We start from the raw sequence: 24,449 nt of genomic DNA, 5'->3' as shown, positions 1-24,449 counted from the left end.
GGAAAACCTGAGCAAGGGGCTGACTTCATTTTTCAGAGGAGCATCTGGGCTCTGCCCAGGTCACACAGCAGCGAGAACAGGCCTGGGATCTAAGTGCCCTGCTTGCTGTTGTCAGGCCGCGTCCTCTCTCCGTGCTCAGACTGCATTCTGCCTGCGTACCTGCTGCTTGTTAGGTCATCTCTGAGCTCTGTCCACTCACGCCTGCCTCCGTTCACTTCTAATCTGCTATTTGCAACTTAACAGGGAGTGAGAAAAGCTCATTAGAATTGTTTTGTAGAAACCCCAAAGTATCCAAGCCTCAAGAAGATGTGGTACATATATATACTCAATGGGATGCTACTCAATGATCAAAAAAGATAAATTCCTCATGCCATTTGTGGAAACATGGATGGAGCTGGAAGGAATTATGCTCAGTGAAATAAGCCAGAAGTGAAAGATAAATATTGGATGGTTTCACTTATGTGTGGACTATTGAGAAACCAAACGAAGGGTCAAAGACACATTTTAAAACCAACCCTTGAAAGCGGATTATAAATCTGAGACTTCCAGGAGTGGAGGAGGGGGGAATGGATAGAAATTGGGGGGAACACAATGAACTATGGAGGACCTTGGGTGCTTTGGTGATGGGAGGGCTATGGTGACCGCATCTGAGGGAAGAAATCCTACATTGTCAAAAACTGAACAAGGATGCAAAACAACAGCACTTAATTAAAAAACCAACCAACCAACCCAGGCCTGAAGCCTGCCACTGTCACTCTTGTAGTTCTGTGCCTGGCTTGGCTGGCTATGCAGTTCACCAGGTGGCTTTCTTTCTCATTTCATCTGGATTGATGACCCTCTTTTTCTGGACATTCCCAGCCTCTAAGAAGTATGGAATTATTTCAAAGACATGTAGTTTTTATTCATTTAAAATCCACAAGGCTGAGCTATTTACCTACAAAACTATTATTAGATGGGTTAAGAGGAGGAAAAAAAAAAGAAAATGCAAGCTTCTATCTATTTCAAGCAATTTTTTTTTTTAATTTTTCTAGAGGCATGTTTTTATTTATTTGTTTGCTTGTTTATTTTGTTTATACAAGCACTGGGCACAGTCAGAAGCGCGGGAGGGTGAGAGAATTCACCAGAGCCAGAGCAGGGAGCAGAGCAGGCAGAAGGACCGAAGGACACTGCTGAGGGGAGCAGCGGGCGGCAGGAGAGGTCTGCGCGCCGTGTGGGACCCTCCTCCGGTGGCTGGGGGGCAGCCGGGGATCGAACCAGCGCCGCAGAGGCCGCGGGCAGCTTCACAACCCAGCGCTCAACCACTGCGCCACCGGGGAGGCCCTATTTCAAGCAAAATTAAGAGCTCTGGGCACCAATTCAGCATTCACGGAGGCCCCCATCCATATGTTAAAAAAAAAAAAACTTACGGACGAAGCGGTTCTAAGTAAGATGATGTCTGTCACACAAGAATCAAGCTAATTAGGCTGATAGGCCATGTCTCAACACTGTGTCCATGCCATCTCCCCTCTACTTTGAAACATTTGACATTTGTTTAGAGCTTAGATTTTCAAGACCATTTCAGCCCTGACACATTCTCTCCATGCACAGAACGAGTATCTGTATTTCAATTGTCTTTCCAATGCTTGATACAATGGAGGCAAGAAATCCTTCTTAACACCTCCTAGTGTACATGGTGCTTTGCAAAAACCATTAGTGCTTGCACAAAAATATTTTCCAACATCTATTCCAACCTGGGGGCAGGATGTGTGTCTCTGTGTGTGTGTGTTTTATCCCCGCTTCACACATTAGGAGTCAGATGCTAAGAGTTTTGGTGGTCGTTCCCAAGAGCTCAAACAGGGATTGGTGATAAAGGGTCTCCTTACTTCTCTGTCATAACACAGGGCCTCTCAGAGGACAAAAGGCATCCAACAGTGATGGTGCGGGTCTCATACAAAGTCAGGGAAGGCAGAACCCATTCCAATTTTTAAGACTAAGAAATGGGGTTCCTTAGAGGTTCGAGGATTTGACCAGGCGGATGAGTTGGGGGCATTCAGAATCAGGCTTGTCAGGAAGGGATGTTGGCCACACCCTGACCACAGAGTAAAAAGCCAGCCCTTTACTAAGTATTTACCATGAAAACATCAGGGACACCAGGATGAACCACACAGATTTCCCCCCCCCTAAACATAAAAGGAAGATTAAATAGATTCAAACATGTATTCCCAGAGCCCAGTCTCAACCTGGCTGCTTATACTGCCAGATCTAACCAGATCTTACTCTTCTGCTTTCAAGTTTGCAAGGTTGGAAAAGGCTGCAGGCATCACCCAGACCTACTGACTTGGCACCATCAGTCCTCCCCACTGGCCTGCAATTCAATGTCTTGAGACGTCAATGTCGCTCACCTTTCTTCACCTCCATTTGGGCGTCAAGCAAACTCCTTGCTGTTTTGCAAACACACATAAGGGTCTACTTGCCTCTATGCCTGCTCCTTCCTTCTGAAATGTGAAATCTAACCTATCTTTCATCTGCATTATCTCCACGAACATTTCCTGGTTCTTGAGTTAGAATAGCTTCCTCTGCATCCCACAGCTTGAGTCTGCATCAATTAGAATTGATCACAATGAATTTTAATTATAAATATACCTGTGCTCCTCACCCCGACTTGAGAATGTGGCAGAGGTCAAGGCTTAGTCATCTTCATGTTAACCTTGTTTAGTCCAGTTCCTGGCAGAAAGAGAACTAACTTAATAAATACAGAATTGCTGGCTGACTGTTGAAGAACAAGGCTTTCATAGTTAACTTAGCTTCACTATGAAATTCAAAACAATGAAGAAGACAGAACTCAAACATAGCAGGGAAATAACATACACTTTTACTCTTAAAATAAATACTAATCAATTTTATTTTATAAATACAGATGCTGAGTTTTCTTCCAATTACCAAAAGATCAGTTTCACATGCCATTTATTATTGGTGGTGGTTTAAAAAATTATTTAAATAACCAGTTAGGTCAGGATAAATGGGCACCATTAGAACTGCTAAAAAAAAATATAGCTGGATACAATCTTCCAAAACTAATATTCTGAGGGGGACAAAAAAAATCTCTGGAATTTCTAAAGTGGGTAAGAGGAAGCAGAAAGAGAAAACACAATCAAATACCCATTTGATAACATTTGTCAGCTGTTAGAAGTGTCTCAGCGACATGAAAACTGAAAAAGCTCTCAGCAGTTCAGAAATGGATAGTAGTAAGTTTTCATTTCAACTTATATCCTCAAAGCAAATTTTAATTTTTTGTATGATTTTCAAGACCAATTCAAAAGATTAGCAGAATATAGCAATTTAGCCCATTATTTTTAGGTCTTGGCCACTTGAAACAGAGGCAAAACAAATTCTGCAGCTTTGTAAAAAGGTTGAACAGTAATTCCTGGTGACGTGTAACACTGGAGGTTCTACCTAGGCCACAGCAGAAGCTGCAGACATCCAACTCAAAGGAAAATCCAACCCCCAAACTAAACAAACCCAAACCTAAGCGGTGTTTCATGGCACTCAGGACACAGTGAGATTCAAGCAATTGCATAGGTGACTGTTGGTCAATCGTCAGCAAGGTGATCACATTCTGAGGCAGCGCTCCATGCTTGGGGAGGAAACGCTGTGAACCCCCAGAGTCAGGGAAAACAAATGGGAGACTGAGGGAGGGAATCTCAGGGATCCTGGCTTATCTTGCTGTGTGGGACCCAAGGTGAACTGTCCCCCACGGGCACTCTGCACGGCTCCTGAGTCAGCAGGAGGGGCTGCAGTTGAATGCGCCTTGCCTTTGAATGTGGCCTGCAGTTTAAGGTGCACTCCCTTCTCTGCGGAAATCACATTTCGCACAAGATTCACCTTCTGTCATTCAATCCTAACACAGTCCTTCAAACACTTTTTTGGATGCAGATGTTACTTCATTGGAGGACCCCCCCCCAGCCCAGTCTGACTTACACCCAAGACCGTGTCTACCGTCACTCCCTGACTCTAAAATGAATGACAGTATCCTACAAAGAAGCTGTGTACATGCCTTCTGCCCCAGGTTTGTGGTAGTCCTACCTCATGTGGAATAAGATGGATTTCTTCAGATCAAGCTAAAGCTTTTAATTGCTTGCAGGTCGGGCCTGTCTGTCATGCAATGTTTCTGTGAGTTTCTACGCAGAAAAAAACAAATGAACTATTCTGTTTAACCATGTAGCTATAAATTAAAATTGAGTCCAGGAGTGCTCGGACAAAACATGAAAATGATTATGAAATCAATGAGTTAAGACGTTATGTAGGATGAATGCAGCGACTGGAGACCACACCTGTGAAGGTGTCTGTGTTGCTATACACACAGAACGTAAACTCAAACGAAGTCAAGGACTTTAGCTTAGATACAGCCATTGTTTTGTTCAGGCTAGTCCTGCCGTGATGTAATACATAGAAATGCAGGTTCAAGAGGAATTCCAAAGCTGGAAATAAAAATCAGGTCAGGTGATGTAAACTCAATTTTTATTCTTCTATACAATACACGGATATATGGATAAATTTCCCTTAAAGAGCTTGCAACCCTGAGGCGACATCCTTGGGTATATAAAGTATAAAGCAATAGCAAATAAAATCTGAGCTCCAGGAATGACAATTGGATTTCAAAAACATAATTTAATATTTATGCAATTGCACACATACCAATAATATTCTATGCCTCATCTAGTCTCTTAATCCAACTACATCAACTGCCTTGCAGTTTGCACATTGGACAGCCTGACCCTACATATATTTAATCACATACAATGCTTTCCTTTCCAACTAAAATTTAATAAATTAACATGGGATTTACATATAGGCATTTGTGTCTATTGAGTGCACTGCCAGGAAGCATGCCTAGTTGTTTATGGCAGCATCTACCCACGTAAATGCTTTGGTCCCCAAAATGGGTTGGACACTCTCTGACTGGAGCAACTTTGGGGTCCTTGAGGGTCCACTGGGCCGGAACAGAGGTGAGGTTTTCATCTAATTTGAGGACAATTTCAGGGTACAGCTGACTACAGGAGGTGGCAGGTCATGGTTTCTGTGTTAAATAACCAGTGAATCTCATGTCCTCAGTTTTCAGGATGCAGAGCCCCATCTACTGTGAGGTGGGGCAGCAGTGTCTGAGGGTGAGTGGCGCCAGGGGCAGGGACGGGGTGGATGAGCCTAGGTATCTAAGGACACCATTGTGCTTATTCATCAACGGTAGGGGTGGCAAAAGATCCTTCAGTAAATGGTGGAAAGCTTCTTCTGAATATTCATTTCCCCAAAGTTTTATAAACTATGGTGAGAGCAAATGCTTATGAGAAACTAAAGGTGAGTTCATTATATTATTTATATATTATCATCTTCCCTCTGAGGATAACGCAGAAGTGTAAATAAAAAAGCAGACAAATATCTATAAGGTGACTCGAGCTAGAGAGCAACTTTTGCTTTCAAACAATCGTCAGGCCTGAAAAGCAAGTCTTGCAAGCAAAATCTAACTTGTCTGGCCCACTGGTACACAATGACCCTGAGTCCCTTCTTGATTCACAAGGTCTATTTTTCCGAGGAATATCCTCCATTAATATTCATTTTGTGTCATAATCACTGAAGGGCAGCCAGTGCAGCTTTCTCTTCATTTTAGGCAGCAACTCTGTCCTCGTCCTACTGTCTGTCTGTTCACTTCACTTATCAGAGCTCCGGCGCGGCCTGCGGAAGCTGGACACATTTTCATTCAGCGCATAGATCCTTCGGGAGAACTCTTCAAATTCTCCCAGAACTTGCTCGTCACACTCCACTGCCACGGCGCTGTCCACCGGGATGCAGTTAAAGGCTTCCAGCTGATCGCCTGAGGTGAAACCCGTGGCTTCCATCCCAATGATTTCTTCTGCTTGCTCCACCGTGCAGCAGAGCTCAGCTTCTGAGGCGGGGGGGAGCTCACCCGGAAGATGGACGCCGGAGGAGGCGGCCCGCTCGCTGGGCAAGAGAGTGCCGTTCACTGTGGCTGGATGCCCAGGGAGCGCTTCTCCTTGCTCTTGGCTAGTGTCCACACTCACATGGTCCCCAGCTGAGCTGTCACCCAAATCTACTCCTTTTTTCTTATTTTCTTTGGAGAAGTCCAAGGAGGTGTCCAAAGAGGAGGACAGAGATGCTGTCTTCCCCTCAGATTCTCCCATCGGGGGGGTGGTGGTCACGGGCTGGGCCAATGCTGAGTTGTAACTGGGAGGAGGGGTTTTGTATTGGAGTCTCTCATTCTCCGAGCTGGCTCGTTTTCGGTGTCCTTTGTCTGGTGAAGGGATCACCCCCGAGAAGCCCATATCTGCACCCCCAAATATGGAGCTTTGTCTCTTTGGAACAGGGATTGCACTGGAGGTATGATGTCTGTCGCTAGAAGGCAAACAAAAAAATGAGAAATTACTTTTTCTACTTCAGAATACAGCATAAGCTTTTTATATCCAGAGACAGGAAACTGCACATTTAGGTCTGAGTTAATAAAAATTAGTAATAATCCTAATATTAATGGCAGTGTCTGAACACATGAAAAACATAAAGCATTCTGGGTTCAACTTGGACGCTTCCTTCAAGAAGGATACAAGACATGCTAGAACACATCCAGGAGACTGAGTGCCTGGGAGGACGGGGCATAAAAACCAGGTCACATGGCGGAAGAGTTGAAGTAACGAGAATTAGAACTGGAAAGAAAAATAGGGATATAATCAGTTTCACAGTTTGAAGGGTTACCAGTGTTCTTATATTGCTTTTCATATTCAACTCTCATTTTCTCTTCACAAAGCAGGCATCATCACTTGTCAGAGAAGTCCAAGGACTTGCCTGGGATGCCTCCCTGAGCCAGCGGCAAGACTAAGACGACGACTCATGACTCGATGATCAGCAATTTTTCCAGCAACAAATGCTAATCCCCTTGCAGTAGAGAACTGGTAGAAGAGCCCGGGGAGATATAATTAAATATACAAACTTTTTTTAAATGAAAATTTAACTTGGGAAATGACTTGTCCTTTATAAAGCTGGTCACACTGGTGTCTTCGGTCCTTCTTTTGACCTGAGTTCTCAGGAAGGGAGCTTTGGGCCAGCACTCACGATCATGACTGAGCTTAACAAAGCATTTTAGTTTTTGAAGAATTTCATAAACATCATTTCACTCAGTGCTCACAAAAACCCTGCCAGAAAGCAGGCTATGCATTATTACTCCTATATCTGAAATAATAAATAATTAGTGAATGGAAATAGAGTATCGAGGCCCTGGGAGGGCTATTTCAGGCACCCCTGGATGCTGAGCACGGGTCTGGGGGCTCGCCAGCGGCAATACAACGAGATGAACAGACTGAGGGAGGCAAAGGGAGGTGCAAACCCAAGCTCCAGCCGACTGCGATGAGGAAATGCACGGAGAATGGCTTGCCAGAAAGCAATTACTAGGCAGGGGTAGAAGCTAGCCTTGCAACTCTACCCACCCAACAAATAGCTACTATAAGTGCAGGCCTTGGGGAGGGTAAAAATGCAAGACAGAGCAGGCCCTGCCTCTGTGGAGTGTCAATTCTGCAGGAGAAAGACATTCATAATTAGTGAAATAATACATTTTCAAACTACAATAGTGATAAGTACCTGGGGGAAAAGAGAGCCTAGAGCCCTCCGACCTGTGCCCACAGGCCCTTACACCAGCCCTCTCTCTGTTCCTTCTTCTCTCAGGATTTTTCTGGTGCTGGATTATGCCTATGGTCTCAAATCCCTAGGCGAGGGTTATTCTCCTTGAGAAAAGCAACCACAGGCTTCCAAAGTGTGGACTGGTCAGACTCCCTTGCTTGGCTGTAAGTATTGGAGCCAGGAGAGATTTCATAATTAGGGGTGGTCACTGGGGTGCACCTAGAACTGTGTGAGTAGACCAGTAAATTACTGTTTTTAGTTCTCAAGAAGAACAAAACAAAACAGAGCAACATCTGCTGGTCTTAATCCAGGTTTTCAGTTAATATGTTGTCAAAACGCACGGTAATTGGGTAAGCCGCACATTTCTGCCAACCTTGTGTTTTCACTCTACCACTTGCTGACAGTGTTCCTCTCCAACGATTCTGCAGGGGGCCGAGGTAATCAGACCAAAACAGAGCATCAGCACTCCCCACAGACAGTCTGTTCTGGGCAGACAGGCCATGCTTTCAGTTGCCACCCCTACCTAGGAGGGATGGGACAAGCCAGGGTAGCAGGGAAAACAGAAGGTGACGCTGCTGGTGTGCCACTAGAGGCCAGGCACTTAACCCCTCATGGTTTTGAAGGGTCAATGACGTGAAACCCTTGCTGCCACCATCTCTTGTCCCCCACATGTGGGCTGGTAAAAGGCAGGACAATAGGAACAGGTTAGGGCCCAGCAAGCAGTGCTCATGATGCAAGGAGAAAGGATATTCTGTGGCCCTCTTTGATTTTGAAACTCCCCAAAAGTTTTCCTTAATAGCACTTGACACGAAGGGAAAGTAATAAAGTGTGACCTGCTTCCTCCCAGCTACAATGGGATGGGAACCACCATTTTCCTGAGCGTCAATGATGTTGAACCCTCACATTTTCCCTGTGAGAAAGATAGGCAGCTAGGAGGCTTATGTGATTTGTGCAAGGTGGCAGGGCCTGCATCTAAACTATTGGGTTATCGGAAATGCCATGACGCATTTTTGCTTGAAAAAATGTCATGACTTTTCTAACAACGCAACAGATTGGGTCTTATTCCGGAGTCCACACAGTCAGTTACATCCCACATGGGAAAATGATATTCAAACTCAACTAACATTTGCTAAATGCCAAAGAATGCCAGACATCAAACAAAATGACATTACACAGGCCTCCTTTAACCCACCCAACCTATAGGTAACTTCTAGGGTGTTGCCTCCATTTTAATGGAGAGATACTAAGACTCTGAGAGGTAGAGACGTCGATATTTTCTGATTTTGTACCATTATTTTCCAGTTCCCTTGGGTTTTTAGGAGAGAGCAGGCAATGACAGTGTCAGACACAATCTAGAAAACCCAACTGACAAGAAAACATTCTCTCTTAAAAATGGTAATGGAGGGCCTCCCCGGTGGCGCAGCGGTTGAGCACTGGGTTGTGAAGCTGCCCGCAGCCTCTGCAGCGCCGGTTCGATCCCTGGCTGCTCCCCGGCCCCCGGAGGAGGGTCCCACATGGCGCGCAGACCTCTCCTGTCGCCTGCTGCTCCCCTCAGCAGTGCACTTCGGTCCTTCTGCCTGCTCTGCTCCCCGCTCTGGCTCTGGTGAATTCTCTCACCCTCCCACGCTTCTGACAGTACCCAGTGCTTGTATGTATAAATAAATAAATAAATAAATAAATAAATCTTAAAAAAAAAAAAAAAGGTAATGGAGTGAGTCGTCTTCTTTTCCCATTTTAGTCAGAGACAATAAAACCTTTATTTTTTTTTTTTATCAAAGTCTTTCTTATAATCATAAAAAGAATAAGTGGAACAAAAACAGCTTTTTCTTAATCATGTTGGATCAAACAGGAACACATATCACTAAATGGTGGCGACAGTAGAGAGACTGGGTTTCCGGTGGCAGCAGCTTCTCAGGACATGACTCTGAGTTCTAAGGCTGCACCTCAGTGCTGTGCTCTCTCTTACTGTCAGTGCGACTTTGTCAGTGGCTTTTGTCTGAAGGGACATCTCAATTTTTTTTTGGGGGGGGGGTGCTTCCAATTTGCTGTATTCTTGTAACGCTAGATTGCTGAGAATTGTGAGCAAATAGGACTTGAGTGGTAGACCAGCAGATGTCACAGGCATAATACGCCTTCTTACATGTGTTTTATAATATTAGTTTTGGCAGCTCAGAATTTACTATTTCTAGTATTTCAGCAATGTTGCAGACTTTTAAGCTAGCTGAGTTCTAAATAGCTCAAGTGTTGAATGATTACATTAAAATATATACAAACACATGCATTTTTAATTATTATAATAATTTATAGTCTCTGGAAAACTCAAAAATTATAAACCATGTAAAAATAAAAATCACTCACAAGCCTATACCACTATTAGTTTTGGATATTTTCCCTTTAGACTTTGATTTTATATGTGTGCTTTTAACTAAAAAAAAACCCAAACAAACCTAAAGTTATATTTGTGGTATATCAAATTCTGATCCTGCTGATAGATGTTATTAAAATCTCTTGGTAAACAATCTGAAATGCTGGCTTCACTGAATAAAATATCATAATTCACTTAATAATTCCCTCATTTTTGTAGACTTAGAATATTTCCAAAATTTTACTATTAAAAAACAAACTGCTACAAGCATTTCAGTATAAAAACAATGTATAGATTTTGAATAAAATGATTTTGATTTGCATATGTAACAGATTTCCAGAAGGAAACTTCCCTATACATTTTGGTACAAGTTAAATTCTTACAAGAAAGAAGAATTTTACTTTTACTGCCTAAAAAAAAAAAGAGAGGTAGCAATTAATATGCAAAACAAATACAAATAACAGATCAAAAAATAATGCCCAGAGGTTGTTTCAAGATGCTTTTTGTCTGATTACAGTTGGCTCCATGATTATTTCATCTGATGGAAAAGAGGTTAAAAAAAAAAAAAACAAAAACAACCCACACAGAGTCACTAATTTTATGACCAGTTTTTAAGGGCTGTTGACAATTTACTTATCAAATGAAATTAGCACATTATTTAAGTTGTGATGAGTAACTTATAGGGAATTTCTACTCTTAGAAACAACCAGAGTAAAGTGGGTGTTTTTGAGCACAGTGGATGCAGCAGGACATGGGGGGCTTCCGTGTGTCCTACAGCACTAGACTTGAGGGCACAGAGCCTCAGTTTTAAGCAACAGGACTGAGTCTCCCAGTTCACTGCACATTCTCCTCATCAGATGTCTGCCTCGAGAGAATGTCTTACAGCTTGACTTAGATCCAACATGGAAACATAACACCTGGGGTTTAATGCTGCAATTAAAAGGAATTTATTAGAAAACAACCACCCGAAGATATTATAATTACATATTTATTGGGGTCTGATTTACTTGAAAGAAACATGTATGGGCTGCTGAGTCACTGAACCATATTGGTGACTATTGCTTGCTTAATAATGGAACTTCTGCTACAAGTGAAAAGGGATATCCCAGGGTCCTGAACAATAGCAATGAGGAACAAGTCAGTGGTTTGGAGTTTAAAGGTCTCGTTTAAATTTGGTTTCTTTGGATCAGGTCTTCTCCGATCTCTCGAAATTAAGGCAATTCATTTTTCATTCTGTGAGCTCTTATTGATGGCACCAGCTACCTTCCCTCATCTCTTCAGCTGTATCTGGAGATACAATGATGATGAGAGGGATGTTTAAAGACCTGGCTTCTACTCCTAGCTCTCTCACCACAATCCTTTCTATTTGGAGCTTAAGGGCAAACTCACCACTTACTAGTTACGTGACTGTTGGTAGTCACTTAGCTTCTCTGCGCTCCAGTTTTCTTTATTGGGAAGCAGATCACTGGGCAACAGTAAGTATGAAATAAAGAAAGGCACTTCAAGTCCTTGGCAGAATGCCAGGTGCATAAATTGATGGCAGTAGTAGCTGTAATTGTGGTTGCTGTCATTGTATTATTATTAGCTTCCATGGACTGTGGATTCTAAAAGTATTACCCTCATTTTACAGCAGAGGCCAGCGAGGCTCAGAGACATTGCCATCTTAGGTAGGAACACAGGGTAACAGGAGGCAGAGGGAAGGCCAGAACCTAGATTCCTTCCTTCCACTGTCTTCTCCTACACAAAATGCTGTCAGAAGCAGGAACAATCAGAACTCTTTCCACCCACCTACCCATGTCCAACTTCTGTGCATCAGGGTGCTAGCAAGAGGAGCAGTTAACAAATTAAGCCAAATATAAAAAGTTTTGAAGAAAAAATGCTTTATCAATCAAAAGGTTTCTTATGCCCAGCGGAAATGTCATTCTAGTTTTTTCCCCTTTGAAGACAGCGGTGGGACTGGCTTAGAATAAGATAGAAATGGTCAAACTGCTTCTATTTAGATAATGTGCCAAATGCTTAGGGACTGCAAGAATTTCCCAAAATCCTTTAAGGTGCATCCCAATTACCCCCGAACCTCTGATGTACCATTTCTTTTTGGTATGAATTTAACTTCAGGGAGAGAGAATTTTTAAGAGAGAGAATTTCTCTATTTTTCCCAAGCTAAGTGAGGAGAACCACCTTCGATACTCTCACAACCATCACACAAATACCCTGCCGGGAAGCCAGCCTGGGACACGGTAGAACCCAGTTCACTCCATTCCACCATCCTTATCCCCACCACCCCCTCATCCCTCTGTCTTTTTTGGTAGGCTTTATGGTCTGAAACTATAGCCCCCTTTTATACAAAAAGGGATGGGAGTATAAAGGAGAGTAAGAAGGCACTGGTCTAAAATATTACATATTACCTTTCATATGTAATATTCCTAGCTTCCCAATGTAGCTCCACCGTTATAAAGTCCAGGAAATTGGTAATCACTTCACTGCTGCAGACCTATGCTTTCCTCCTCTATAAAATGGGTGTATCTATTGAACAACTGTTGTAGTAAGGATTAATCTCTTACTACAATGAGTAAAAACTCCATAAATTATTATTAATGATAAGACAATCGCAACTGATATTTATGGAATATTATGGAGTAAATACACTGTTGACAGCTTTATACATGGTCTAATTTGATCTTCTCGTGTCTATGAAGTATGACATACATCATCATCATTTTACAGGCGAAGAAACTGAGGCACACAGGTTGGGTAACTTGTTCAAGGTCACACAGCAACTACTGTGATTTAAGAAAGGCAGTCTCACTAACTAAATATTAGCTCTCTTCTCTCTCCCAGTCTCTAAGACTTGTGACCAAAACACTATTTCATCTCTACGTCTATTTGAGGGAGACGTGAGAATAAGAGGAATTTTTAGATCAAGTGGCTTGGCATCTTTCCCTTTTCTTCTTGCTTACATTAAGTTTGGATGGTTTCTTTGACTTCTTAGGGCTTGCTATGCTCTTAGGCATTCTAAGTATCAATTATGAACAGAAATACATTCTGCCATGAAGTAAGATAAATGTGGAAACTTAGAGAAAAGTGAAATGAAGGGAAAATGTAAAGATTTATCATATAAGAGTTCTTGAAGCTGGGGTGAACTTTTAGGTATCTGAAAAGATTTTTTCCCCCTATTCTCTTTCAGAGTCACTTGTGCTTGTTTTAATCTGTCTACAACCAGGTCTCACACTATAAAGTATTAGGAAAGAGTACAATTCACAGTCTCAAATATGTGTCTTTCCCCCTACAAAATGCTTCCTCTGAGGAACATTACTGGATTGCAGCTGGTCAAAATGCGAACTCTCGATTGTCTGGATCCTGGCCAAAATCTACAGCTACAACTCAGTGGAATAAGAATACTTAAAAAGAAAAAAAAAAACTTTTAAACAACATTTGATCTTCTTCTTTCTCCCCCTTGTAGCAAGCTATGACCTCATGGCAGTGAGACCTCTACATGGAGGTGTTTAAGTTGGTTTACGGCCATTAGAAATGTTTGAAGCTCTAGCTACTACTCCGCGCCAATATCATGTCAACTGTGCTAAAAAGCAATAATAGTTTCTCACCTTCTTAAAGATTACTGCTTAAATAATGCAGAGCAACGACAGGGCTGCACAGAGTGCCAAAAGCAGGTTGCCAAGGCGAAGCTGAGGTAGAATTACGTCTTTTGGCAGCTAAGAAATTATGACATAAAGTTAGTTTTTTCAAAAAAACAACCTTCATAAGTTAGGCTACTATCCTTTTTCAAAATCTAGCAAAGATTAGAATTGCTCTTTCTCCCTTTTGACTCTCTTAGTTCAAGTAGAGTCACAGAATCCCTTTTTGGGAAAAGGCAAATTTAATAATTAGATCTTATCTCCCAGGAAGTAGCTGGGAGTTAACAGTTTTAAGCATGCCATCTCCTGGCCACAGGCAAGCAATCTAAAGCCCTCTCACCATTACCAGATAGTGAAAGTGCTTAAGCTTTGCCCTGGATATGCACACAATCATGAAACAAAATAAAAATACAAACAACCTTGGGCCAAAGGCATATGCCTAAATCTGTGCCAATGGTCACTTTCTCCTGGGCTGTTTGGAAGATTTCCTGCCAAAGTCTGACTACATAAAAACAGTTTTAAAAGATATAACTGAACAAGAGAGTTTTAGATTTTATTTAAACCGAGTATTGATGGCAAGATGAATCTGTGAAAGAGAAAGTTTCACAGGCAAAGGATAAAACAAGCAAACTGAAGAAATCCATTTCCCGAGGCTATGAGCCTGGTAATTAGGCCTCCATGGCCCAGGATAGCTTGGAAAAGGGAAGCCCCAGTACAGACCATTGGTTAGAGACTAAGGGGATCCCACAGCCTGGAACCCATCTGGAGTCCAGCTGGGTGTCAAGATTGAGCCCCGTGGGATGAGGGAATAGACAGCGATCATTCAAGGAGTCAAAGAGAAGTCCCAGGATGGGTCAAGTCAACTACTTCACCCATTGATTTTCACTTTAAGAAATCATCACAGAAATTAATGTATGGAAATGAGAGTCAGGCAACAAACATTATGAGGACTGTAAAATGGTCTGCAGAAACAGAAAGAGATGCCAGGATGATACCTGGGGACTCCTAAGTGTCTGGACAGCACTTGAGACATGGGATTAATAAAGCACTTACGCTGAAAACTAGAATAACAACCTTTGCCAGGGAAACTGGAGGAATAGCAATCTCACAGAACCCAGTCCTACAAAGAACTCAACAGGGAAATTAAAGGCTTGGTCAGAGAAAGCTTTCAGAATTTAAACACTAGACCTGCAAAGAGAGCTAAAGGAAGCTTTAGACTCCAGAGGCCAATGACAGAACCTGTGAAATGAAGTCTTTGAAAGATACTACGAAAGCTGAGCTACCACATTTCTAATAAGCTCTGACATGAAGTGAACCATGGGGCTTTAGGTGCCTGTTATTAAAAAAAAAAAAAAAAAAAGGGTAGCTCTGCCACCACGCTCGGAGGAGCTGAGGCCTTCGGAAGAAGTGACTGAATTACAGTCAGCCACCATTTCAATCACTGCCAATAAGAGCCTGTGAGCATCTAGGGATGACTTCTTGGGAATCTCACTTTCATAGTTCTCTGTTCCACTAAGTGTGTAGTATAAAACTGCATGCAAAGTAACAGAATACTTTAACAAATTAAGTGGTTTACTCCCTATTAAATATATATTGAGGGTGGACCACGCACTACGTGCTGTGCTAGACTCAGGATACAATGACTGAAACCAAGCCGTGGTACCTGCTTTTGTGGGGCTTACACTGTAGTAGGAGAGGACAGACAGGTATCACAGAATTACAGTCACAAATATAAAAGAACAAACTCTCTGACATGTGCTGTGTAGAAGAGGACACTGGCTAAGACAGCTTATAGCAAAACTGACCCAGAAAAGGCCAAGATTCAAAGGGCTAATAGAGCTCTTCACAGGTGAAAAATGGGCTGATGGGTAAAAGGATCTTCTAAGCAAAAGGAATAGCCCGTGCTTAGTCTCTATGTCAAGAGAGAGAACAATGTTTGTGGTCTCAAAAGTTGCGAGTTAAGAGTAGCACGGGAGAAGATAAAGCTGGAGAGGAAAACAAGGTCCCAACAAGACTACACAGAAGGCTGTTTAGAAGTTTTCTCTCTGAGTTATTGGTGTTTTAGGTAAGGTGTGCTTGTATGGGCGGATGTGCTTGTGTGTGTATGAGAACACACATTTGCACACACAAACACAGAGTTATCTATTTATATCTATATATATATTGATTTGTGCTTTGGAAAGTGCATTTGGCTGAAGTTAGAGAAAAGACTGGAAGGATCCCAGAGAGGAAAATAGGGGGACCACAATAGTAGTACAGGTGAGACTTGACGATGGAGGCTTGATCCAAAATGAAAATTACAGACACAGACAAATATACTTATAAAGGAAAGCTGGTGGCTAGAGTTAGCTATGGGGGTGCGCGGGAAAGGGGGGAACCAAGGATTATGTGCCCGGCTTTCTGGTCAGTGTAAAAGAACGGATGGAGATTCCATGTATTGAAAACAGAACACTGGAAGATCACAATGTTTATGGTGGTCTGGGTGGAAGACAGGAAGAAAAAACATGGGCCCACAGAATAGGCTGTGAAAATAGCCAGGAGGTAATCTGAAAAGAGATCAGATTGAAGGCATACATTTGTGCTCCATGGCAATGTGGATGATAACAGAAATAAAGGTTGTAGATAAAGAAGGTTGAGATGAAGAATAATGTGGGAGGAAAGTGGGCACAGGACTACACCTTGGGGAACTCCAGGTTTTTATGATGAAGTAGGAGTCTGCAAATGAGACAAGAAGGAGCAGTCAGGGAGGAATGAAGAAAAACAGGAGAAATTATAACAATAAACATTTAAAAATAAACATTTTATTTTTCACATAATTATGAGAGGCTGTATTGAAAATTAAAGTAGGGGCCCTAATACTGTTGTATCTAGGTTCAATTCTTAGCTCTCCCATTTGCTGGTTATGTTATCTTTAAGTTATTTTAACCTCTCTGTGTCTCAGTTTTCTCATTTGTAAGGTGAGAGGGGAGAATGGGCCCTAATTGACAGGGCTGTTGTGGGGATTAAAGGAGTTAACCCCCAAAAAATACATTTAAAGTACTCTGGAAGAGCACCTGGTTTGCAGTAATAGTCATTTGATATCAGCTATAACAATATTATTTATTATTATATATTGCTATCCACTAGCACAAGAAAGACCCTTGAAATAAACACCATATAATATGATCTTTACCAATTCCAAAGTGAAAGCACAAGAGACTACATCTAAGCTGGACTTGAAAGTCACACTGGCGCAGTCAGTGGTCATTTCTAAGGCTGCAAACTCTTGTTAGCTTTTGATGGGCTAAGACTATCTCTACAGCCTTCTTGAAGCTTTATAATAGAGGGCTGATCTAGAGGATGCTGGTCTGCTGACACTGAGAGCATGTTTAAGAACTCCTCCTGAAAAGCTCTGAGTTCTTGGTACAAGTTGCATAAATGACTTTTCTGTTAATTTCTTCTCTCCAGTCATTTAAGTCTGCCCATCTTCCAAAGACCAATTCTTACCTCCATCAAGCCTTCTTCAACTCTGAACAGCTACAGTGCTTGTAATTTTACCATACAACTGATGGTATATATGATCACTTGTATTTCAATGCATATATCAGTGCATACTATTGAAATCCACATCCACTCACTAACAGCCTGGTAGGCTCTGGGAATAAAGAGATGTATGATAATGTTACCTACCATTAAGGAGTTCTTGCTCTAGTATGGAAAGCAAAAAGTCTACCATAACCAGAACCCACAGTGCTTTGTACAAATATATATTACTTTATATATCACAATGGAGGAAGGAGCCACTAATCCTCTGGAAGATTCATCAGCGTCTCACTGGCACCTTGAAGGATAAGGGAGCATTAACGTGTGTGTGTGTGTGTGTGTGTGTGTGTGTGTGTGTGTGTGTAGAGTAAGATATTTAAGGAAGAATAAAAGACAATACGTGTGCAGCCCAACTGTGGAGTCAAGTCCCAGAAGCACTGCACAAAGGGACATGGCTTACTATTTCTTGAAATCCAGTCCTTCACTTTCCAATCTAATGTAGTACAGAGAACACAGTAAATACTAAGTGAATATACTAGCTTTATGAATAAATGGATTTAATTAGTTGTACTCAAAAGGAATAATTTGTGTTTTTCTTCTTTTGGCAGTATGTTGAGAAACATTAGTTAATATCAAAAAAGGAAGAAAAGAACACTACAGGGTTACTTAAAACATAAAAAGAAAACTATTAATAGAGGTATAGTATATTTAAATGCCTCCCTAGTGGTGCAAGGGGTTTAGACGCATTCTATGAAGCTATCCACAGCCACTGCAGCACGATTTCAATACCTGGCCAGGGAGCTACCCACATGGAGCAGCAGACCTCTCCTGACTCGCCTGCCGCTCCCCTCAGCAGTGTATTTCAGTCAGTCTGCCTGTTCTGTTCCCCACTCCATCTCTGGTGAATCCTCTCACCCCCCACAACTCTGGCCTGTACCCCAGCTCTTGTATGCATAAATAAATAAACCTTAAAAAAACATACACTAGATTAGTATAAAAAAAGATATGTAACATATCTTATAATTTAAAAAATATTGACCACATGCTGTCAACATATTATTTTATTGGTGTTAAATAAAATGTATTATTAAAGTTAATTTATTTCTTTTTACCTTTTTCAATGTGGCTGCCAGAAAATTTAAACTTACCTATGTGGCTCAGACATTAATTCTATTGGACAGCACTGGCACAGATGGTATGATGGCAATTACATAAGAAATACAGAGAAAACCTACAAACAGTGGTTTCTGTCCCTGAATTTCTGGGCTATAGTTTCCCCCTCTTCTGTGTATTTTTATACCTTCCAAATTTTATTCCTTGAACACATATTATTTTATAATCAAAAGGAATGAATAGGAAAAAAAGCAAGACACAAACAGAGAGAAAAAGACCTCAACTTGGTTCAAAGTCTTAGTTGCTGGAAGTTGAGAAAAGCAGGCCTGGGATACCCAGATGACTTTCTGTCACTGATGAAGGGTTAGTGCACAGAGGATGTGGGCCAGCTGCTCTCCATCCTAACTGGAGACAGAAAAAAGCGGAAATGGGTGTTAACCGCAGGAGGGGGCCTGTAAGTTAAATATAGGGAAGAATTTCCTGAAGCGAGGGTGTTTAAACTCTGGAATGAGTTATGGAAGAAGCCTGGTCCCCCAAGGTCTTTTAAAATACTACAGATACCCATATGCCTTGTGTGTTCCTGTCTAGAGGCAATGAGATGATTTGTCAAGGTTCCTTCTAAAACAGCTATCCTAGAGTAAATAATTCCAATAAAACTTTCTTTTTCATTTATTTTTGACTGGCCTTCACTTTTTTGATTAAGGATGCCAGCCTGCCAGAAGTACACTGAGAAGCAAGCACATCTGACACAGCTACCTTAAGAAATACTTCGCAGCCTTCAAAGACCCAGTCATTTGATCTAAATTTAAAAAACAACATCAGCTAGACAAAATGTTTTTTAGGTCCTTCAGGAGTCATCTCCCAGAAACAAATTCTGAATTCGGCACACCTGTGATAGAGGGAAGAAAAGAGGAAAGATCTACTTTTAAAAAGTAAGGCTTTTAAAAAATGTTAATACTGGATACTGTCATTTTTAAAGGTAGATGGTTTGGCCAAAGAACAGACCTGTCATATCTTTACCCTCTGACTTTAAAGGAAACAGATTGACTCACTTGTGTCAGGTTTCCATGATTCTCAAGTTTACTGGAAACGACACATTTTCTTAAATGTGAACAATATACTTAGGTTCTTTTTTCTTATTTATTCATTCATTTATTTATAAAAGCTGTTGAGTTTTATTCTATTTATAAAAACAAATGAGAGCAGATTAGATACAGGTCAGCAGCAGCCCTAGAGCTTTGACCATGGAAGCGAGACGGCTGACATAATGCCACTAGAGGTTTCTCTCATAGTCACATCATTAAATGCCAGAAGGAATTTGGAGAAATATTCTGGCAGGCTGCAGGATAGCCAAGGAAACTTCTCTTCAGTGCTCCATCCTCATTAAGGTCACTGAAATCGATTCAGTCTCTACATAAAACGGTACACCTGGCCCATACCCATCATATAAGTCAGTCTGAGGTTGCCTTCCATCACTGTAACAGACTGTCCGCCGCAGCTAGGTCGCAGCCTCAAAGTCCCACAGGACGGTGAGAGCCAAAAACGCATGGGGATATTTTTGCAAGTCATGGCCTTCAAAATGTTTAACTTATCCTATCTACTCATTTAGATTATAAACAACTGTCAACAAAGCAACGGCAGGGCCAATCTTACACTTTTGAAATTTCTCTCGATATGCAGAAGAGACACTTAATGAATTGTTAAATGTATGAATAATACTTAATAATCCTTCTCAGTTTATAAACCACTTGGACAGACAGTGTCTCGTTTGCTTCATACAGCATGCTTTCGGGTTGGTGCTAGTAGCACTGTTAAAACGACTCATACTCAGAACTGGAGATGACCAAGGCCCCTGGCCTGACAAAGCCTGCGTGCTGCTGCAGCCTGCGTCCAGGGCCTCCATTCCACCACCACACCCAAGAGAAAGGCTGAAGTGGGCGCTACAGGAGACAAAACCAAGATGGACAAACAACAGGGACGCTCTGCCAGGTTATCTGTTAACCCTGCTCCTCCAAAGCCAGAGTCCAATTCTAAAAAGGCCCCTGCAAAAAAAAAGGGGGAGAGAAGATATCCAAAGGGAAAAAGGGAGGAGCTGATGCTGGTAAGGACAGGAAAAACCCTGCAGAAAATGCAGATGCCAAGACACAGGCACGGAAAGATGAAGGTGCTGGAGAGGCCCCGTGAAGCCGTGTACTTGTGGTGACTGTACGTCTGAAATACTATTTTTTTTCATTTTATCAAGTTTTATAAAAATGAAGAATTTTGCTGCTGCTGCTTCTTTTTTTTTTTTGTTTAGCTATGTACGCTGTGAGCACTCAGAACAGTTCCCTGTTGTGTCTTGGGGAAGGAAGGGCATGTGTCATTAATAGAACGTCTCTGAAGCTGAACTGGCATCAGGGAAAAAACTCCTTCCCTATCTAATTTTGAGAGATGTCTTCTTGGTTCCCAGGAGAAGGGGGGAAGGTCCTTGATACTGACACATACTAGCCACCTTGCCACAGATGCCTTGTGCTATGGAAAGACTAAAATTCATTTTTGTACCCTCTTCTGCCTCTCTGCCTGAGCAGTTCTTTTTTTTTTCTTTTTTTTTTTTTAAGATTATGGACCTTCAGATTTATAAAACTGTTATTTTCATTTCACTTCCTCAAAAGTCAGGGTTGGCTTGTGAAAAGTTGTTAAACAACATACTAAATACGAAATGTTAGCCCTCTCCCTAAATTTTTTCTGTTCAGAGCATCTGATGAAGACTTCCCTGGGTTTTATTGTGGCTTTCAGATTTTGGTAGTTCAAGGAAAATGGGAGTCTGAAAGATGTATGCTGTTAACGACTGCTTACCCATGTCCTACTGGAAATACCATGATTTTTCATGAAAAGTATCTTTAATAATAAAGCTGGAACACAGTTTGACTTGGAAAAAATAAAAATCTGATACTCAGAAATGATAAATGAAAATTAAATAGTAGAGCTGAAGTTGGAGCCGGTATTTTCAGATTTTTATATCCAGTGGTCCTTCCGCTGTATCACACTGCCTTCCATGAACAGTAAGATAGCTTGAGGTTTACAGTCAGAAATAATTAAACATAGAATATGAATAAAGCAGGACAGATGGCTTTGAAAACCTGCTTTTATCATGTCTTATTCTGAAAAAAGAACATGAAATTTGAGAAAGACAAACACTATGGGCAAATATATGTTTAGGCTAGCCCATGTGATTCCTTTAGTTTTCTTGGTTCTTAACCAATGTAGTTGAAACATATAATCATTTTGTTTCTTCTGGTCTTAAAGTTCTTAAATTCTTCATAAAGTTTTATGACTTGGTTTCCTGCCTTTCTGAGGTAAAAGAGGGATGTGGAGGGAGGGAGAATAAACAACAAAGGATATTTTTACTAGAACCGTTGCCTAGATTTTGCGGTATATCTGTCTAGTACTTTGGATTTGACTTTGGGAGATGTCCCTGTGGAAGGTAACAGGTGTTAGAAATTAAGTGGCACCGAGACTGAAAGCCTGGGGGCAGGCAGAGAGGGGAAGAATGACCACTAACTAATAAGGGGAAGCTTGGTATGGTCAGAAGAACACGGGACTAGGAATGAGATAATCTGGGTTTCTGGTCCCTGGTCCATTACTTAGTAACATGTGCTCTGGGCTAGTCACATTTCTAAGTCTCAGTTTTCTGATCTCTAAAATAATGATCATCATCCTTGCCCTGCCTCCCTTGGGCTTATTACAAGTTTAAATAAAAACATGGGAAGTTTTGCAATTAAGAGTATCTTATTTTTCATAATTTCTAACTGTAGGTGGGTTATCTAAGAGGGCAGGTACCAAAAAAAGGGAGGTAGGTAAATAGACTTGTAGGGCACTAAACGCTAAAGCTTCAGAAAGGTCTTAAAAAGGACTTGAGGAAAGTGAGAGGGACACGGTGAATATTTTGTAACATTAACATAGTAGAAGCGTGAAACATCATTTTAAAAGGTATACAAGAGCCACAGTCTACGCCTCTCTGTAAGGAGGAGTATGTAGATTTTAAAGCAAAAAAATAAAATCAAGGATGGATTTAATTTTTAAAAGAGTAACTACAATTCATCTATCCATGATATATTTATAAGAACGGATGCTATTGATTCAGACCTACTATGTGCCGTGCAGTATGCTAGGTTTTTACATATTTAATCATTGTGGCAAAGCTATCAGGTTGGGACTTTTATTCCATGTTATAGATAAAGTTAAACTGACAGTGTAAACTTGCCTGAAGTCACTGACAGTATGTGTGGAACTGGTATTGAACCTGTAGCCTTTACATGCTCTTTACAGCTGTGCAGCGGCTTCCTTCACCTCCCCTATTAGCCTACACCATAGTCTGCACATCATCCCCGTGCTCCAGGTCCACTTGGACGCCAGCTCATCTCCTGAGTGCAGGCCTGTCCAGGGGCATCCATACCCCTCATCCAGGGAAGTACATGCCTTCCTCTAAATGTTTCAAGTCACTCATCTATCTTTCTTGTAGGACCTCATACATTCTATTATATATCGTTTGTTCCTATTTCATTGCCTCAAGAAGCATCTTTCAAGAAGAGGACAGGTGGTTTGTTCATTTATTCATGGGCTCGTCACCGACGAACATGTTTCCCTAATGTCAGGCGGGGACCGCAGGATGAGTAAGACACGGTGCCCAGTCTGAAGCCACCCACAAGCCGGTGGGAGAGTGAACCCAAGCTGCTGAGGGGTGGATATTTATCTCTGTGTCTGCCACCATGTCTCTTGGGGGAGTGAATGAATGAGGTAGGATATGAGCTGGATCTTGAAGTGAGAGTAACGTTCAGCTAGGGCAGAGGCAAGGGCAGGTTATTCTAGATAGCGGGAACTTGTCTGAGGAAAGAACTGAGATCAGAAATGAGCTCGGCATGTCTGAGGGTCAGTTGCGATGGGGTGAGAAAATAGTAGAGAGACAAAATCCAGGCTCTGTCCCAGGACCTGGAGACTAGGGCCCCGTCATACAGCCCATTCACAGCAACCACAAAGCACAATCTCCTCAATTCAGCTCTGAACTTATCATTCTGGCAGCCATCAAGCCACAACTTATGTGTGCATTCTTCCCTGACCATAACTCAGCACTAGCACCAGCCGTGCATGCACATGTCCATGTGAATCTCGGACCACTTGGTAGTTAGTAGTAAGAGAAAGAAAAATGGGATGGGTAAGTGGCAGTCTGACGACTCTTAACCAAAATATTCTAAGTACAACCTCTGAAATGAAATTCCCTTTTTCAAAATTGTGTTGCTCAGCAGTTACAGTGGGGTGAGTGATACTAGGGGACTTCTTTTGGAAACAGCTGGCAGAAAGCACTGAGGACTGTGCCCCCTGTAACTGTGCTCACGAGACAAAGGAATGAGTTTTAGGATTAACCAGGTCGATACTTTTGATATTACATTTAAACTCTGTAATGTGAAAGAAAGGCAATTGCTTCATTAAAAGAATTTTAATCACTGTCTTTTCTTAAAAAAAAAAAAAAAAAGAGCTGTCACATAACTTTGAAACTTTCCATAAGGTGGGATTCAGGGACTACAGTGATTCTTAGGTTGAAATCCTTAACACCAAAAGAACATACAGCAATCGGCTTCCACAGGGACCAATCTGTGCGTGGTAACAGCCACACAGAAAATGGCAGTATTTTCTTTTACAAAAGATGTAAGAGACTCCCTTAGGAGGGGTAAGTTTTTTTACCCTTTGCCCTAAGGAGCACAGGCACAGGAGGTATCTCCTCAATCCAAGGTTGCTCTCGGAAATTCTCAGATTTCCTCTGAGGCTAAAAGCGCTTGTTTCAGCTTTGTTTAGATTTGTAACTTCCAGGCCAGCTTCCTGCGGTGGTCTGTACTTAGAATCATTAACTAGCATTTATTTTGTGGCACTTCACATTTACCTTAGTAGCCCATTTTTCATCAGCGCACCATAAAGGGTACCATACTATTCATACAGTGTTAATGTGTGTGGCACAGTTGGCACAGAGGGCACTAGTGAAACATGTACTTCTGGGGCTTACTCAGTTTACAGCGTCAGTGCTAGGAGCCCTAGATTCTACTTTTATTGCAATAGGTTCATGAGACTTGGAAAGTCATTTAATGTCTCTGTAATTAAGAAATGAAAAGTTGCTGGAAACTACAGTATTT

General features: G+C 41.7%; 1 protein-coding gene and 1 pseudogene across 3 annotated transcripts in view; one reads left to right on the top strand and one right to left on the bottom strand.

Moving 5' to 3' along the window:
* Positions 1–5,681: 5,681 nt before the first annotated feature.
* UVRAG (UV radiation resistance associated) overlaps positions 5,682–24,449 on the bottom strand; it is a gene marked incomplete at both ends in the record, with an annotated part of 258,086 nt that continues 239,318 nt past the window's right edge. For both annotated transcript variants that reach the window (XM_084256101.1, XM_084256102.1), the window contains one exon: positions 5,682–6,384. In XM_084256101.1, coding sequence (XP_084112227.1) covers positions 5,682–6,384 — 703 coding nt within the window. The remainder of the gene's footprint in view (positions 6,385–24,449) is intronic.
* Positions 20,071–20,886, top strand: LOC311180283 (non-histone chromosomal protein HMG-17-like; annotated as a pseudogene). The gene is made up of 2 exons: positions 20,071–20,080; positions 20,172–20,886. The product of its transcript is annotated as a non-histone chromosomal protein HMG-17-like (transcript).

Source organism: Talpa europaea, assembly GCF_964194135.1.
Source record: "Talpa europaea genome assembly, chromosome: 1".
Taxonomy (NCBI): Eukaryota; Metazoa; Chordata; class Mammalia; order Eulipotyphla; family Talpidae; genus Talpa; species Talpa europaea.
The sequence above is the reverse complement of the archived record's forward strand: the minus strand, read 5'-3'. Positions and strand labels throughout refer to the sequence as shown.